Source organism: Gekko japonicus, unplaced genomic scaffold, assembly GCF_001447785.1.
Source record: "Gekko japonicus isolate JY-2015 unplaced genomic scaffold, Gekko_japonicus_V1.1 scaffold388, whole genome shotgun sequence".
In the NCBI taxonomy this organism is placed as follows: domain Eukaryota; kingdom Metazoa; phylum Chordata; class Lepidosauria; order Squamata; family Gekkonidae; genus Gekko; species Gekko japonicus.
The window spans coordinates 381,022-397,972 of record NW_015162490.1 but is presented as its reverse complement, the minus strand read 5'-3'; the positions used below and the strand labels follow the sequence as shown (position 1 = coordinate 397,972).

Here is a 16,951-nt window from a genome sequence, read left to right as displayed (position 1 = left end):
TTATTATTATTATTATTATTATTATTATTATTATTATTATTATTATTATTATTATTTTCATTCTTCTTCAAGCAACCCATAAAGATCACCAAAGGGGAAGAGCACCTTGTATCACTGATCAAAGGATTTGCAAAAAACAAACAAAAAAAAAAAACCCTCCCTTTCAGTGGCCAATGTCAGAAGAAACCCACTTGAACAGGGGGTTGCTAGTGCATTTAAAAAAAATTGTGTAGAAACAAAAGTTTTATTCTACTATTGCAGAAGTATTGCATAACTGAGTTTTCAAATGTTAGGTCTAGCACCTCTCCACTCATTTCGCTTATTTAGGAAAATGAAGCAAATACATTACTTTGTCTACACTGCAGGAGAATTCAAACTCAGGAGCAAACAAACCAAATCTCCCCCCCACCCCACCCCACGTGCTCTATCAGAATCCAGCAAGGACACACTAGAAAACTTAAAGCAAGTCTGCCACCAAGTGTCATAAAAGAGAAAAACAAAAAGAAAGTGTCTAAAAGCAATAGCAAAAAATACCAAGTGGTTTATTATTCAAGCACTGAGCTAATGAAGAAACACAATTCTCTGAGTCTGTTCACAATCAGAATCGGCTGGAACTTCACCTTTTGCAATGTTGGCCTTTATCTGCCTGCTTCTCCGTACAGGACTTCTTTCTCATCTCTTCTTAATTGCCTTTTCTTTCTCCGCAGCACCCAGACAATTTTTTCTGCTATTGGTGCCTTTTGCTGCCTGCTCTAAATTTCACCTTCAGATGTCGACAAATTTCAGGACGGGTTCCACTCTCTCTGTCCAAGAAGGCACTACCCACAACTCTTTGACATCTCTCAAAAAACTGTTCTCCACGAAAACTGCTCCTCATTTCCACAGCCTCACATTTCCTACGCCACTGCCTCCCTGTTCTGTCTAACCTGTGCTGCTCATTATGGAGCCCTCCCCTTTCCCTTCATTTATCTTATCTAAATAAGAAGCCTTCTGAATCTGGGCCCTTGCCTCTTCTTCTCAGTTCTGTTCAGAATGTCTCCGTTGGGACAAAATAAAAGTTAAAACAACAGTGATGATGGCAAAAACACCATTTTTAATCAGCGGAAAGAAATTTGTTAACGTGAGAGGGAAGGAGAAAGTATGGAGAAGAAGAAAGCCCAAATCCAGTAAAAAATGAATGCATTTGAAAAATCTGAATTATATTAACAGTAAACTATTTAGAACAGGGGTGTCAAACATGTGGCCCGGGGGCCAGATCAGGCCCCCAGAGGGCTTTTATCAGGCCCGCAGTGGAACTGGCTGTCTTCTGCTTCTTCTTCCAGTTCCGCTGCTGCTGCATCATCGAAGGTTTGCAGTTTACAGATACACACCTGAACAGTATACTCAGGATTGCAACAGTACAGACATTTTGATGCAATAATTCAGAGCAAGAGGTGTCAGTTATCAGACACTGTTAAATATACAAAATATTGCAAGACTGCTAATGTTTTAAGCATGCTTTTATTTTAAGTTTTAAAAAAAAAACCCTTTGTGCTTATGTCCTCTATAAAGTTTATATCTCCGCTCCCTGGCATTACCTTTTACTACACACATGGCCTGGCCTAACAAGGTCTCATTTATGTCAGATCCGGCCCTCATAGCAAATGAGTCTGACGCCCTGATTTAGAAAGTGTGGCAAATGAATGCAAACCAGAAGTGCTGTATTCATACCTGATCTTTACTAGTTAAGCCAATGTGCATAACCAGATAAAAATGCACTAGGAAGTCAGGATTTGGCACAACATCTTGGCGCCTGGTCATCATGGCACATATTAACTTATATGCATGTAGCTTCCCTTCCTTATATTCATCTGGTAAAGTTGTAGCCTGAAAAACATAATATGTCAATAAATGTGCTTGAACTGCTAAGTAATCAGAAGATAAATATAAATTAAAAACACATGGAGCTGCGGCGATTCTAATATGATTTCATTGTACGAAGTCTGAGTTCCAGGGGCACTTTTAAGACCAATAAAGTTTAATTCTGGGTATAAGCTTTCGTGTGCAGGCACACTTCCTCAGATACATTGAAACAGACATCCTCAAGCCTTATGTATAGGGAGAAGGGGGGTTAACTACCAGAAAGGGCTAGTTAGATAGCTGAGCAATAAGTATAGCCAATATCGGATTGAAGCAGTTGGTAATATAAGGAGCTGCGGTGGCTCAAGTGGTTAAGACGCTGAACTGCAGGCTGTGGAAGGTGGGTAGTTCAGCCGTTCGAGACCCGGGTTGCCGCTTGACGGAGTGAGCTCCCGTCTCTAGTTCCAGCTCCTGCCAACCAAGCAGTTCAAAAGCAAGAAATGGCAAGTAGATAAATAGGTACCACTTCGGTGGGAAGGTAACAGTGTTCTGGGTGCCTCGACGTCTAGTCATGCCGGCCGCATGACCACGGAGAAGTCTTCGGACAGCGCTGGCTCTTCGGCTTTGAAACGGAGATGAGCACTGCAACCCTAGAGTCGGATTCGATTGGCTTTCGAGCAAGGAAAACCTTTACCTTTACCTAACATTGTGAATTAGCATACAAATTAGCATACAAATAAAAGAGTTAACAAACAGATTTGAGAACTAAGTTTGAGTCCAGGGGCACCTTTAAGACCAATAAAGTTTAATTCTGGGCATAAGTTTTCATGTGCTTGCACACTTTTTCAGATACAACAAACAAACAAATACCTTTATTGGCATAAAATATTAAACAGTTGCCATAGGGTAAAACAATCCTATAAAATTTGTGAAAAATAGATAACTTCTAAAGCATTACAAAGGTATGTCTATTTGTATGAGCTTAAATTATAGCAATATAAAATTTTTCCCAACCGCAAAACCTAGAATTAAATGATACAAACTCATTGAACTCAATTAGAATGATCAGGGACATTTTTCCGTTTTATAAGACCATAAAAGAACTTGGCAGTCAATTCAATAATCTCCGAATCTCATGAAGTAAGGAGGTAGTGTCGCTTGCTTCCGTCCTGTTGGCATGCTACCTTGCTAAGGGGGACTTCCAGAAATTTCACTCGAATATCATTTTGCAAATTACAACGTAGAAGTACATGCTCAACTGTTTCTATTTCTCTCTTATTGCATCCGCAATATCTAATTGCATAAGGGATTTTCTTATATCTCCCCTCAAGAATAGCAGAGGGGAGAACATTAAACCGTGCTAGCATGTAAGCTCTGCACAATTGCGGTGATATCAGGGAGAAAAAATATTGTGGTGGAGCAGCAGATAGTGGATAGGCCCATCTAACTGAGGAGCACCTACCGGAAGCAAGAGCTCTGAGCTCTTACTTCTTCAGATACATTAAAACAGGCACTACATATAGACAGAGAGGGTGGGGGCTTCGTTGTCAGGAAGGGCTGATTAGAGTAAAGAGGCATAAGTAACTGAGCAGTAAGTATAGCTAAGACTGGGTGAACACAGTTCTTAAAAGTCATTATTTCAGACTATATTCTCAGTGCCACACTGAGCCACTTTGTGAGGATGTTTAATGGCCAGAATTTAGACTCAGATTTCAGGATGAGGGCCTATCTCTGGGCGTTGTCGCTGCCATACTCTTCTTTAAATCCAGGTGAGTCAAGTTTCACGGAAAGGTCAAGGGAAGAGCTAAAGTCGGCCTTTTCTTCATTTATTCATGTATATCAGGGAGGGCAAAGTGTCTAACAAGCTAGAAACCTTTAAAAGGACCAATTCCTCCACAAAATCACTGCAGGTGACAATACTGGCCCCCAATAGTAATTTAGTACTGTGGTCATGTACTGACCTCCTGACCAAAATGCTCAGGGTGATCTTGAGATGGAGAAATGAAATCAGGGAGGCACCCAAAGGAGATGGAGTTGTAATAATGGGTGACTTTGACAATCCTCATATTGACTGGACAAATGTGTGTTCCAATCATACCAAAGAAGTAAAATTTCTAGATACCCTAAACGACTGTGCCCTGTGGGTGTTTTCAGGAAGGGAGGATGTGTAGTTGGGGCAAACAGTGGTAACAAGGGAGGGAGTTCTAGAGACCGCAAAGTAACAAATCCTGGGGACCAGATGGTATCCATCCCAAAGTGCTTAAAGTTCTTCTAAGACATGTAACACATCCCTAAGATCAGCCTCTGTACTGGAGGCCTGGAGAGTGGACAATGTAACACCCATTTTTTTAAAAAAGGGACTTAGTAGGGATCCAGGAAATTACAGCCGTTAGCTCAGTTCCAGGTAAATTGATGGAAAGCATTATTAAAGATAAAATTATCAAGCATATAAATAAAAACTGCCAAATAAAAACCAACAGGGCTTCTGCAAATGTAAGTCTTGTCTCACTAAGCCTTTAGGGTTTTAGAGTTTTTTGATGGGGGCAGTAAACATGAACAGGAATTGAGCTGGTATACATTTTTTTGACTTCAAAAAGGCTTTTGGCGAAGTCCCTTACCAAAGACTCCTGAAAAAAACTTCAGAGTCATGGCCCACAGGATACAAAGACCTCTTATGGATTGAAAACTGGCTAAAAAAATGGAAGCAGAAGGCAGGAATCAATGGTCAGCTCCCCCAGTGGAGGGGTGCAAGCAGCAAAGGTCCCTTAGGATCAGCCTCTTTCAATTTGTTCACAAGTGACCTGGAATTAGGAGTGAGTACTAAGGTGGCCCGGAGCTGCGGTGGCTCAAGTGGTTAAGACGCTGAACTGCAGGCTGTGGAAGGTCAGTAGTTCAGCAGTTCGAGACCCGGGTGCCGCATGACGGAGTGAGCTCCCATCTCTAGTTCCAACTCCTGCCAACCTAGCAGTTCGAAAGCAAGACATTGCAAGTAGATAAATAGGTACCGCTTCGGTGGGAGGGTAACAGCGTCCCGCGCGCCTTGGTGTTTAGTCATGCCGGCTGCATGACCACGGAAATGTCTTCGGACAGCGCTGGCTCTTCGGCTTTGAAACGGAGATGAGCACCACAACCCTAGAGTCGGATTCAACTGGCTTTCGAGCAAGGGAACCTTTACCTTTACTAAGATGGCCAAGTTTGTAGATGACACCAAATTATTTTGAGTGGTAAAGGAAAAAAAAAACAGGTTGCAAAGAGCTCCACAGGGATCTCTCCAAACTAGGGCAATGGGCACTAAAATGGCAGAGCCTCGGTGTGAGCAAGGCAAAAGTGACTTTTTATTGATCAAGACATTTATAGCCCATCTCTCCCTGTGGCTCAAGGCAGCTTACAATAAGAATTCAAAACATTTTCAGTTAAAACTAAAATAAAATTGTTGTTTTGTTGTTGTTCAGTCGCACAGTCGAGTCCGACTCTTCGCGACCCCATGGACCAGATCCCACCAGGCCCTCCTGTCTTCCGCCATCCTCTGAAGCTGGCTCAATTTCATGTTCGTTGCATCTATGACACTGTCTAACCATCTCATCCTTTGCCGTCCCCGTTATCTTTGACCTTCAATCTTTCCCAAATAAAATAAAATAGCAAACCCTAAATCTCTCCTCCTAGCCCCCTTAAAAGACACTTGCCGTTCCAAACCCCTCAAAAACCCTGGGAAACAGGCAGGCCTTGCAGTGCCTCTTGAAGATCTCCAGTGAGCCCCCCCCCCCAGAGCTAGACCCCCAATGGAAAAGGCCTGGGTTGTGGTTGATGCCAGACAGGCCACCATCAGTGGTGGGCTACCCTACAGATGGATGCATCTGAAGGCTTGAATAATGGAATACAGACCTGGGTGTCACCTGCATATTGATGATCCAACTCCAAAGCCAACAGGTAGATGTATCTGGAGGCCTGTTTATGGCCCCAGTCCTCCCATCATTCCATGCTGCTACAAGGGCCTCCACAGAATCACTGGGGAGCAGTGTTCCCTCTAAGCTGAGTTAGTGTGAGCTAGCTCACAGTTTTTTAGCCTCCGGCTCACACATTTTTGTCTTCGCTGGGGAAGGAGGGCTCCAGAGCAAACTAATTGATGCAGCAGCCAAATCCCTCGCTCACATCTTTCATGCTAGTAGCTCACAAAGTAGATTTTTTGCTCACAAGACTCCACAGCTTAGAGGGACCATTGTTGGGGAGGCTCTCAAAATCCTCCAGAGCCATCTGGAAACCAACAAGTTCCATTCATCTCCCAGGGTACGTCGTTCTAATCAATCCACTGCCTCTGCAGGGAGGAGGTAGCAAGCTCAACTGTGCCTTCGGTAGATAGTGACCTGACCACGACAAAGGCTGAACCTCCAGCCCCCTAATCAGACCACCAGCAAGCTGCACGGTGCAGAAAAGAAGGCCCAGAGTATGTCCTTTTTTCATGTGCTGGGCCCAGTGCAATCTAAGGCAGACACTCGGTTGTCATGGAGGCCGTGAAGTCCTAAGCTTGACCCGACAAGGCAGCCTCAGCATGCGTGCTGAAATGCCTAAGGACAATCATCCCTGGGGTCCTCAGCACCAAGTGTGACATCGCCTCAGTTGGTTCAGCCAGGGATGCTGTCATGCTCCGGGTCATCTCCAGGTCCAGAAAACCCAGTCGCCGTGTTGACCTCTAATGGAGGAAACGAGTACCTCAGATTTGGAGGTGCTGGGGGTTACGTCGCACCCCAGCTACCTTCCTCAGACCGACTTCCTTTCTATCTGTGTTGCTTCTGAGATCAGTCCTCAATCCTCCCTGGCACTCTTCAGTTTCCTCCTTTATATAGCCCCTCTCCTTCCCTTAATGCCACCCCTTTTGGTGATTAAGAATCCTATAGGCTGTATCACCTGTCCATCACCGTGCTCTCCTATCCTCTGTTACTTCCTCCTCTGTAGGCCCGCCCTCCTGTATAACTAGTGCTTCTATCTCATAGCCGTATATGTGAGGGAGTGCCCACTTCCGGTTTGTGCGACAGGTCCAACGCCGGCGTCCTCGGCGTCAGCACTTCTCCTGGGTAAGGCTGGAACCTGCCATCTATCTCGCTCCCTCAACCGGGCCCTCCCCCCTTCGCGTCCCGTGCTCATCCGAACGCGGTCCGTGCCGGTCCCTTCCCCAACGCGGTCTGTGCCATTCCGTTCTCCCAACCCCTTCCCCTCTGGATTTCTTCAGCCCCGTTGTGGGCGCTGAGGGAGGGGCTTGGGGTCTCAGGGGGCTCCGAGCCCACCACTCTTCCTTGGGACCTGCGGGGAGCTCGGCGCGGGTGGCAGATGCATATTGGGGGAAACAATCTCATCTTCACATATAACACTGATGGGACCTAGACTGGCAGCAACAGACCAAGAAAGGGATCCTGGGGTGGTAGCGGATAGCTCAATGAAAATGTCCATTGTTTTGAAAAAAAGGCAAATTCCATGCTGGCCATATTACAGCAGGAATAGAGAATAGAACTGCTGCTCCCATACTGCCCTTATACAAATCTACGGGTGTGCCCACATTTGGAACATTGCATACAGTTCTGGTCACCCCACCTGAAAAGGGACATGGCAGAGCTCGAAAAGAGCGACCAAAATGATCGGGGAGTTGAGCAGCTGTCCTGCTTAGGGCTGTTTAGCTTTTAAAAAGGCAAGTAAGGGGAGACCTGATCGAGGTCCATAAAATTATACATGGTGTGGAGAAAGTAGACAGGGAGAACCTCTCTCATCATAGGAGAACCCGGGATCATCCACTGTGTCAGACGGATCCTATGGAAAGCAAGAGGGAATCCCGAGAACGAGAAGGGGAAGACAGCCATTCGGTCACCACCGGCTATACCAAAACCAAGGAGGGAGGTCGAGCTCAAATACAGACCAGACAGTCATGGAGGAGAAACCGAGAAGAGGACAAGCAACGTGGAGAGGAAGGAAAGGCCCGGCGGGACCCAATAGAGAAGATGCCAGACGACGAGGAGAAAATTCCCTGTGGCTTTAAGTGGGAGGGTTGGAAATTAAGGGGAATAAAGAAGTCCGAAACCTCAACCGGTGAGGAGATGATTAGAGCGAAAGCAAAGACCTAATCAGCTGTGCTGTAACACTGATGGGGAGCTTCCGCTCTAATAAAGGACAGTCACACCCTATTAGGGTTATTATTGTGACTGGTCGACACTCTGAGGCTTGAGAAAACGGACCATGTTCCTCTGTCTACCTCTCCCCCTGATCCACAAGGGCCGGAAAGCGAAGGTCGTGACACACTGAAACTGAAGGGTGGGAGGTTCAGGACAGAAAAAAGGAAGTACTTCTTCACACAGCTCACAGTTAATCTGTGGAACTCGCTGTCACAGGATGGGGTGATGGCCGCCAACCAGGAAGGCTTTACAAAGGGAGTGGACAAACTGACGGAAGATGGGGCCGTCAGTGGGTGCCAGTCATGATGGGTATCTGCTCCCCCCAGTACCAGAGTCTCTGTGCCCCACTGTGTCAGTTGCTAGGCAGCACAGGCGGGAAGATGCTGTTGTGGTCATCCTGCTTGTGGGCTTCCTAGAGCGAGCTGGGTGGCCCCACTGTGGGCAAAAAATGCTGGCCTCGATGGGCCTTTGGTCTGATCCGGCATCGCTCTTCTAGTGTTCTTATTTTTAATAGACAAACGAATTCCAAGTTGAGCCAAGAAGCAAGCATTTCCGTAACATCTTGAATTGTTTCTAATATCTAAGAGGATCCTGGATGGCACTGCAAAAGCTATCTTAGAAGAGGGATTCTGCCTTCTCTCCCACAATGCAAGGAGGGAATCCCTCTTCTAGGATGGGCCGTAACACAACACGTGAAATATTCACTAAAAGAAAGTAGGTGTTTTCGACAGAACGAATCCGATTCTATCCATCCATTGTAAAGCTTTCAAGCTATATAAACAACATTTCTTTAATCAGGAGACATCCCTAGCACAGAAACAACATTTCCTGAGTTAAGCACAGACTGTAAATGGCATAGTAGGTAAAAGATGCAAGGCTTAAAAGCCCAGGGCTTGTTGTAGAGAACAAAGACAAGTTTCTTTCTAGAGCTGCCAACTGGAGAGCTCCAAAATAAGGCACACGTGAAATGTTAATCAAATGATGCATCATGTCAGAAAATTAACAGGGCTGGATTAGAGCATACAGTCTTCGTAATAAGCCAGTTTTTACGGATATGGTACATCTCCTTTCCCATGAGTATGTCTATTAATACTAAATAATTATCAGTTCCTTGAAATAAGGAGTGGAGGACAAGCCTATTTCTTTTTCCGCTTAATAACCGTGTGTTTGTGAAAACTGGTCCATGTAGTCAACAGAATCCAACAACGCCAAGTGAGTACTCTTCCTTCTTCACCAAGGGGAGAAGACTGTTGATGTTGTCACTACCACAAGAATTATCCAAGGAATCGTTTTGTAGTTCAAACTAACGGTAATGCCACAGGTTACTTAAACAACAAGGGGGGTCAAGAACTTTGAGTCGATTTTCTTCCTGCCTGATAGCTTAACCCGGGGAGCAAACAAATAGAAAACTGTTCTAAGCATTACGTCTATTTTCAAAAGGTTTCAATGTCTTTGGACCCTGCGGCTGTATGGTGATGGTAGAGTGGCTGGGTTAGGAACTGGGAGCGCCAGGCTAGTACCTGGGAGGTTCGAATCCCAACTCTGTCACAGACATCTGCTGGGTGACCTTGTGCCAGTCACATACTCTCGGCCTAACATACCTCGCAAGGTTGTTGTGAGGAGAATGATACTGTAAGCCACCTTGGATCCCCGTTGGGGTGAAAGGCAGGGTACAAATCAAGGAAATAAGATAACAAAATATTAGTTCCTGTAGATTTTCCGGGTTGTGCGGCCGTGGTCTTGCCACTGTAGAGCCTGACGTTCTGGCTGTAAAAGCCTTTGACAACATATTAAACAAAATATTGTTCATTTGTCTAAGAGAAGCCAGAGGCAGCAGAGAACCTGCAACTTTCATTTATGACTGAAGCAAAACAGTCCAGCAGCACTTCTCTCAGCTTCTGCCTGTTCCTCTAGCCAGTGGATCTGGGAGCGCTCATGGATTTTAGATGACTGCAGCCGTGAAATCAAGAGACGCCTGCCCCTGGGGAGGAGAGCGATGGCGAACCCAGGCGGCACGACGAAAAGGAGAGACGTCACCCTGCCAACAAAAGTCCGTATGGTCACAGCGAAGGTATTCCCAGTAGTCATGTATGGCTGTGGGAGTTGGACCATAAGGAAGGCCGAGCGCCAAAGAATAGATGCCTTTGAACTATGGTGCTGGAGAAGACTCTTGAGAGTCCCTTGGACTGCAAGGAGATCAGATCAGTCGATCCTAAAAGAAATCAACCCTGGAAGGCCAGAGACTGAAGCTGAAGCTCAACTACTTTGGCCCCCAAATGAGAAGGGAGCACTCACTGGAGAAGACCCTGAGGCTGGGAAAGATTGAAGATAACAGAAGGAGGGGACGGCAAAGGATGAAATGGTTAGACAGTGTCATAGACAGTGTTCCTTCTAAGCTGAGTTAGTGTGAGCTAGCTCACAATGTTTTAGCCTCCAGCTCACACATGTTTGTCTTCGCTCAGGAAGGATGGCTCCAGAGCAAACTAATTTTTGCAGTAACCAAATTGCTCACTCACAACTTTAATGCCAGCAGCTCACAATTATTTTTTTTTGCTCACAAGACTTCACAGCTTACAGGGAGCATGGGTCATAGATGCAACAAACATGAAATTAAGCAAACTCCGGAGCACGACGGAAGACAGGAGGGTCTAGTGTGAGGTGGTCCACAGGGTCGCGAAGAGTCGGACTCGACTGTGCAACTGAACAACCACAATATATATATATTCTCAGATACCCTGCCACCAACTTCTGTCCCCTTCTGTTGCCACCGCTCAGAGCTTTTCTCTAACCAACTGCACCTCTGAGTATGCAGTATTTACTTTACTTATTCATAATGGGAAGTTAGGAACAAAGGAATCTGAAAGGCCCAGCTATTAGATCTACGCAGGATTTGTACAGTCAATATGGCTATGTTTACTGACAGTCAAAGAAGCTGCAGATTAGCACAATAAGAGGTTATTAGCTTGGGGCACAAAAATGCCAGCTCAAAGGCAGACAAAACAGTTCTAAATTCACCCCGAGCAAAGTGCACAAAACGTTTCTGCAAACACCAATTTGCCTAAAACTTTTCAGACTTACTTTGAACAACCATGATGCAAATATTCTGAGTGGCGGAATTAAAACGGGTGGTGAGGGAGTTGACTGGTTGTCCAGACTGATCGCGAGATTGTCTCTTATCTAAATAAAATAAAATCCAAGCAATTAGTCAAACATTCAAAATCTTAAGAAGAGAAAATGAAATACAGTGTTTCTTGCCTTCCCCTTTTGTACGTAAAGTAAAGGCTTCCCGTTTTTTGTTTTTTGGGCTGCCCTCTTGGAAAACCCCAAGGTCAACAGGGGTCTTAAATTAAAGGGAATGTAGCTTGGACCTGAGGCAAGAAGTCACCTGTGCTAGTCACTGGCATGGATCCTGCCTAGAACCTATATGGGTGCAAGGAGGAGGGACACTTTTCACCAATCCCCCTCTCCTGTAGTAGCCCCAACTGCCCCCCCACTGCTCCTGGGTGACCCCCCCGACTGGAATAGCTTAGGCGGGAATCAGAGGTCTCCCACAGGAGGGAGACAGTAAGCAAATGTCACCCCCTCCTCACACTCACAGGATCCAAGTCAGCCTCTTGCTGCACCGGCCTTCATTACTCAGGGTGTCAATGCAAGGCCAGTGTCAGCTATGCTGCCGCCTCTTCCCATATGTTCCCTCAAGAGCACTCCGATCGGGGAATTGCCATCTCCTGGTAGTTCCGGGTCCCCGAGAAGTTAAGTTTGCCACTACTAGGGCCAGGGCATTTTCGGTGGCAGCTCCTACCTGGTGGAATGAGCTCCCAGAGGAGATCCGGGCCCTGCGGGACCTTATCCAGTTCCGCAGGGCCTGTAAGACGGAGCTTTTCCCCCAGGCTTTTGAGTAGGAGTCGCCGCCGCCACTATCCTACCAACGAGATAGTATGTCATCGGCTGCCCTACAAAGGTGGGACAGTTATGCCCAGGCTGAAGTTTGACAGCTTAGCGGGGAGACCGCGTACTGGTAATGGCTGGCCACCAAGTTGGAAGATCGTCTCCACCTTGACTGATGATGTAGTGTTTTAGGTTGCTTACTGTAGTTAATTATTGTATTTTATTGTATTTTAGATTCCGGCTTTGCCGCTTGTGAACCGCCCTGAGCCTTGGGAGGGCAGTATAGAAATCTAATAAATAAATAAATAATAAATAAATTATAGGCCCCGTTCGCTTTCATGACCTGTGTGCCAGTTGCTGCCGCATTCCTTTCTTTTGGCTTCTCCCCCTCGTTATCGCTGACCTTGTAGCCAGCCTGTGTAGTGTCTTCCCATCAATTAACCGTGAGACTAGTTTCGTTTCCCAGCCTCAGCTCTAACTGCCTTGGTCCTCTTTCCTGCCCGCGGGAGTCAGGCCGATCGGCCCATAGGTGTGTGTGTGGGGGGGTGCTTTCGAATATCCTATATCTCTCTCAGCTTTCTATGATGAAGTTATTCCTAACAGTGACTGTGTCCATGCTACCATAGTGCTAACAATAAAGTAAAACCTTCGAAGAAGTGTGTGCCCTGTTGTTTGACTGTGGGTCCTGACAGCCAGTTAAATTTCTCTCCTTGCTGCAGGTTATCTTTCTCCTTCTTCTCTCCACTGTCATGAGAGGGGGCTTGTCATGTAACCGGAGAAGTTGTTATAAAGTCCATTCCTTCTTAAGAAATACGTCCCGACAGATCACCAACCAGGGATATACAACAGAAGGGGGAAAGTGTTTGCTTATTTCAATGACCACTTCCGCACTGTCATCCCCCCCCCAAATGTGTTTTGCTCTCTCTGATAGTCCCAGAGGGAGTCTGCAAAACACATGTGGAAAAGGTGGCAGGGGACGGACCTCAAAGGAACAGGGACCAAACCAGTGACAGAAATGGCCCCGCAGAAGTGGTCAATATCTTATTTGTAGGATTCCTTTAAAACAATCATCATTATCCTATTATTCTATGATCATTACCACGCTGTTCTTCCCTCTCTTAGAAACAGAGGAACAACTGCAGTGATCAGGAGATTTTGAAAGACGCATATTAAAAAATTTGAGTCAGGAGACAGCTGTTAGTTTATTTCGTCTAAGACACGCTTCATCCCAACAGTTTGTCCATTTTAGTGTTGGCCCTCTTGAGCTAAGAGGGAAGGCAGGGTACACACATTTTAATATATAAATTCGTAAGAACTTAAGAAGAGCTTTAAAAAGTGTTAGTCGCTGGTTTTCGGATAAACGAGATAGTTAACGGTGCTGCTTAAGCTATTATTTGAGCACTAAAGGCAGGGCTATTCTTGGGCGGGAACACCCTGGAACGGAGTTCCGGCTGGCTTCGGAGTTGGCCACGCCCACTACAGCCAAAACCTATGCGTGCGTGGCTACAGAGGGAAGGCCCGGAAAGCGACACCCCCCCCGGCGACTCCGAGGCGGGTGGGCCAGGGGGCCCCCCTGGAAGGATCGGGGAAGGGTCGCCTTGCCCGGGCTCCCTGCAGTCAGTTTAAACTGCCTTCCCTTCTCTTCAAGGGGGAGCTTGCCCGGGCTTCCCACAGCCGCGGGGCGCCCGGGCAAGCCAAGGGAAGGCACGGGGTGTGGCCTAATGTGTTAATGAGCTGTGCTGTCAGGGTGTGGCCTAATATGCTCATGAGTTTCTGCTGATGGGTGTGGCCTATTATGCTAATGAGTTCCAGCTGGGCTTTTTCTACAAAAAAAAGCCCTGACTAAAGGTATTAGTGTTGACTTTTAAGGCCTTGAGCGGTCAGGGACCCACATATCTTCAGGACCGCCTCCTCCAATATGTCCCCAGAACACTGAGCGGATAACAACTTACTGGTGATCCCCGGCCCTAAGGAGGTCTGGCTGTCCTCGACTAGGGCCGGGGCCTTTTCGGTCCTGGCCCCGACCTGGTAGAACTCTCTGTCGAATAACAGCAGGGCCCTGTGGGATCTTATGCAATTCCGTGGGGCCTGAAAGGTAGAGCTGTTCCGCCGGGCTTTTAGTTGAGGACAGCAACGGTTAGGACTGGCACCCTCCTTTTCTTCTATGGCCCCCCTGGCCCCTTCCCTGCCCTGCTGCGCAGAGGGCACTGCAGCCAGCAGAGGGGGTTGATCGCCATCTGATTTGGTCGCTTCATTAATGTACAATGATAATTTATTAGGCTGATTGTATTTTAACTGTTTTATCTGTTAGAGGTTGTAAATCGCCCAGAGCCTATTTGCGGGGTTGGGCGATTCATAAATTTAATAAGGTAAAGGTTTCCCTTGCTCGAAAGCCAGTCGAATCCAACTCTAGGGTGCGGTGCTCATCTCCGTTTCCAAGCCGAAGAGCCAGCGCTGCCCGAAGATTTCTCCGTGGTCATGTGGCGGGCATGACTAAACACAAAACGCCGTTACCTTCCCACTGTAGTGGTACCTATTTATCTACTCTTGCTTTCAAACTGCTAGGTTGGCAGGAGCTGGGGCCAGAGATGGGAGCGCACTCCGTCACGCGGCACTCGGGTCTCGAACTGCTGACTACCGACCTTCCGGTCTGCAGTTCAGCGTCTTAACCTCTGAGCCACCGCGGCCCCGTCTAAATTTAAATAATACTAATAACAATATGATTTGGCAAAGCTTTATAGCTGATAAACTGCATTCCACCTTACCTTTGCCAATTTATACCACAGCACGTAAAGATATTCAAAAATTCTGGCATGTATTTTAGGAGACTGAATACTGTTTACATCTCCGAGAATTCCCAATATTCTTCGCCATAATACGGCAGCGGAGTCAGGATGCCACCCAATGAGATTCCCACCAGCAATTATACTGCAGTCATCCGCAAGGAATTCAGTGCTGTCTAAAAGAGGAAACAAGGTGGGAGGGTTTTTTTTGTTAGTTATTAACAAGATGCCTTTAACTAAAAGTTGAAGGCGGCAGGAAAAGAGGAAGACCCAACATCATGATGATATACCTAATACTAGAAAACAATTGATCAACATATTAATAACAGCTGCCAAGGTTACTATAGCCAAATGCTGGAAAGACAATCATCCTCCTAGCATAGAATTTTGGTTTCACAAGATATGGGACTTTTCCATGCTTGAAACGATATCTCTCCTTATATATAATTGAATAGTGGGTGCCAAAGTTCTAATTCTAAAATGCACTCCCTTAGTGTATGGCTGATGGCACTGCTCCTCACCATATATCGCCACCAATCAGAAGGCAAAGCCCGGGTCCCGCCCACACCACAACTGCTGCGACAACCTGGTCTTTTGCATATGGAAGCTGATTGGACTTCACTCCATTCCACACCTCAAACTCCCCCCCCCCACAAGGCAGTTGGAATGTCAGTTGCATATGGAACCTGCTGTATTCTGGTGGTGTGCAGGTCCCAGGTTCATGTTTTAAAAGCAGACTGACACTGTTTGCCCAAAGCCAGAGCACTCTCCCAGAGCCTCTTTCTAGCTCCCGTTGTATTTATTTCCACAACGGGCCTTATTTCTAGTCTGTATATAACTCAAATGACCAGAATGAATGCGAAATATATAATCCCTTAGGAAAACGGTTCCCCATGATAGAAAAAAATAACCTTTGATAACTTTAATTGGGAAAGCATCAATAAAGCTAGATATAAAATAATGATTTACAGTTGACAAGTTTATCACTCTGTATTCCGTATTCCGAAAGAATGTAAGTTGTTATGAGATAGAAACCTTATGGTATTCTTTTTTCTCCTTCTCTAAGTGAAGCAACCTATATTTGTGTATTATCAAGGGTGTAGACTTTCCAATTTCCCAGGGGGGGCTGGGGCTGGGCCAGAGGCATTGCTGTGCTAGGAGCAAGGGTGGCTCCCGGGGGAGGCTGAGCACTTTCCTGAAAATTTCGGCAGGGGCTGAAGCCCCGCCGCCCCCACGAAGATTACGCCTATGTGTATTATAATGTTGAATTCTGTATTCCTTTTGTGGGGGGGAAAGACCCAACATGAGATGGATTGACTCAGTCGAGGAAGCCATGAGGGCCCTCCAATTGCAAGACCTGAACAAGGCTGTGAACGACACGACACGATGGAGGTCATTCATTTTCAGGGTCACCGTAAGTTGGAAGAAACTCGATGTCACATGACACACACAAAACAAGATGTTGAAGGATGTGCAAAGGAAGGAGAAGGAAAAGAGGCTGGATTTATACCCCCGCCCTTCACACGGAGTCTGCGCCTTCTGCAAATTCCAGACCCAATTCAAAACAGTGCCCTCCAGGTCATCCTGGCCAGGCAGTCTATGGTCAACAGTAGAGGAAGAAGAAGAAGAGATTGGATTTATACCCTGCCCTTCACTACCCAAAGGAGTCCCAGAGCGGCTTACATTCTCCTTTCCCTTCCCCTCCCCACAACAGGCACCCGGTGAGGTAGGCGGGGCTGAGAGAGCTCTTTCCAGAACTGCCCTTGAGAGAACACCTCTGAGTGAACCTGTGACTGACCCAAAGTCATACCAGCAGCTGCAAGTGGAGGAGTGGGGGCGCAAATCCGGTTCTCCCAAATTAGGGTCCGTGCACTTAACAACTACAGCAAACTGGCTTGCACATTAAAGAAAACTATGTCTGCTCTACACACGGATGTTTCCTCTGGAATCCCTACATCACTGACGGCTGACTGCCTAGCAATCCTATGTCAAGGGAAGGATTTGCCTTTGCTACAGTTTCTCCAGGGCAGTGCTTTTACTCCTCCTCCACACGGGAATAAATAGCCACCATTAATTTATACAGGAAAAATTAAAGGGGTGGACCTGGAAGCTGCAATAGGTTTGGGACTACCCTTTTTATCTGCCCTTGGTAGCAATGGCCAGTATGAATCAAACCCGAACCTGCATGGGCATAGCTCCATCCTGTGTTCAGTTTCTTGGACATATTGAAGTGGGACAGAATGTTGGGAGCATAGAATGTGTGATGGCAGAGGTCATTTCGGGGGG

At 46.5% G+C, this 16,951-nt stretch overlaps 1 protein-coding gene across 1 annotated transcript in view; it reads right to left on the bottom strand.

Moving 5' to 3' along the window:
* RALGAPA2 (Ral GTPase activating protein, alpha subunit 2 (catalytic)) overlaps positions 1–16,951 on the bottom strand; it is a 235,075-nt gene that overhangs the window by 122,951 nt on the left and 95,173 nt on the right. The window contains exons 22-24 of the mRNA XM_015406000.1: positions 14,648–14,841; positions 11,073–11,171; positions 1,711–1,866 (exon numbers count right to left, since the gene is read on the bottom strand). Coding sequence (XP_015261486.1) covers positions 1,711–1,866; positions 11,073–11,171; positions 14,648–14,841 — 449 coding nt within the window. The remainder of the gene's footprint in view (positions 1–1,710; positions 1,867–11,072; positions 11,172–14,647; positions 14,842–16,951) is intronic.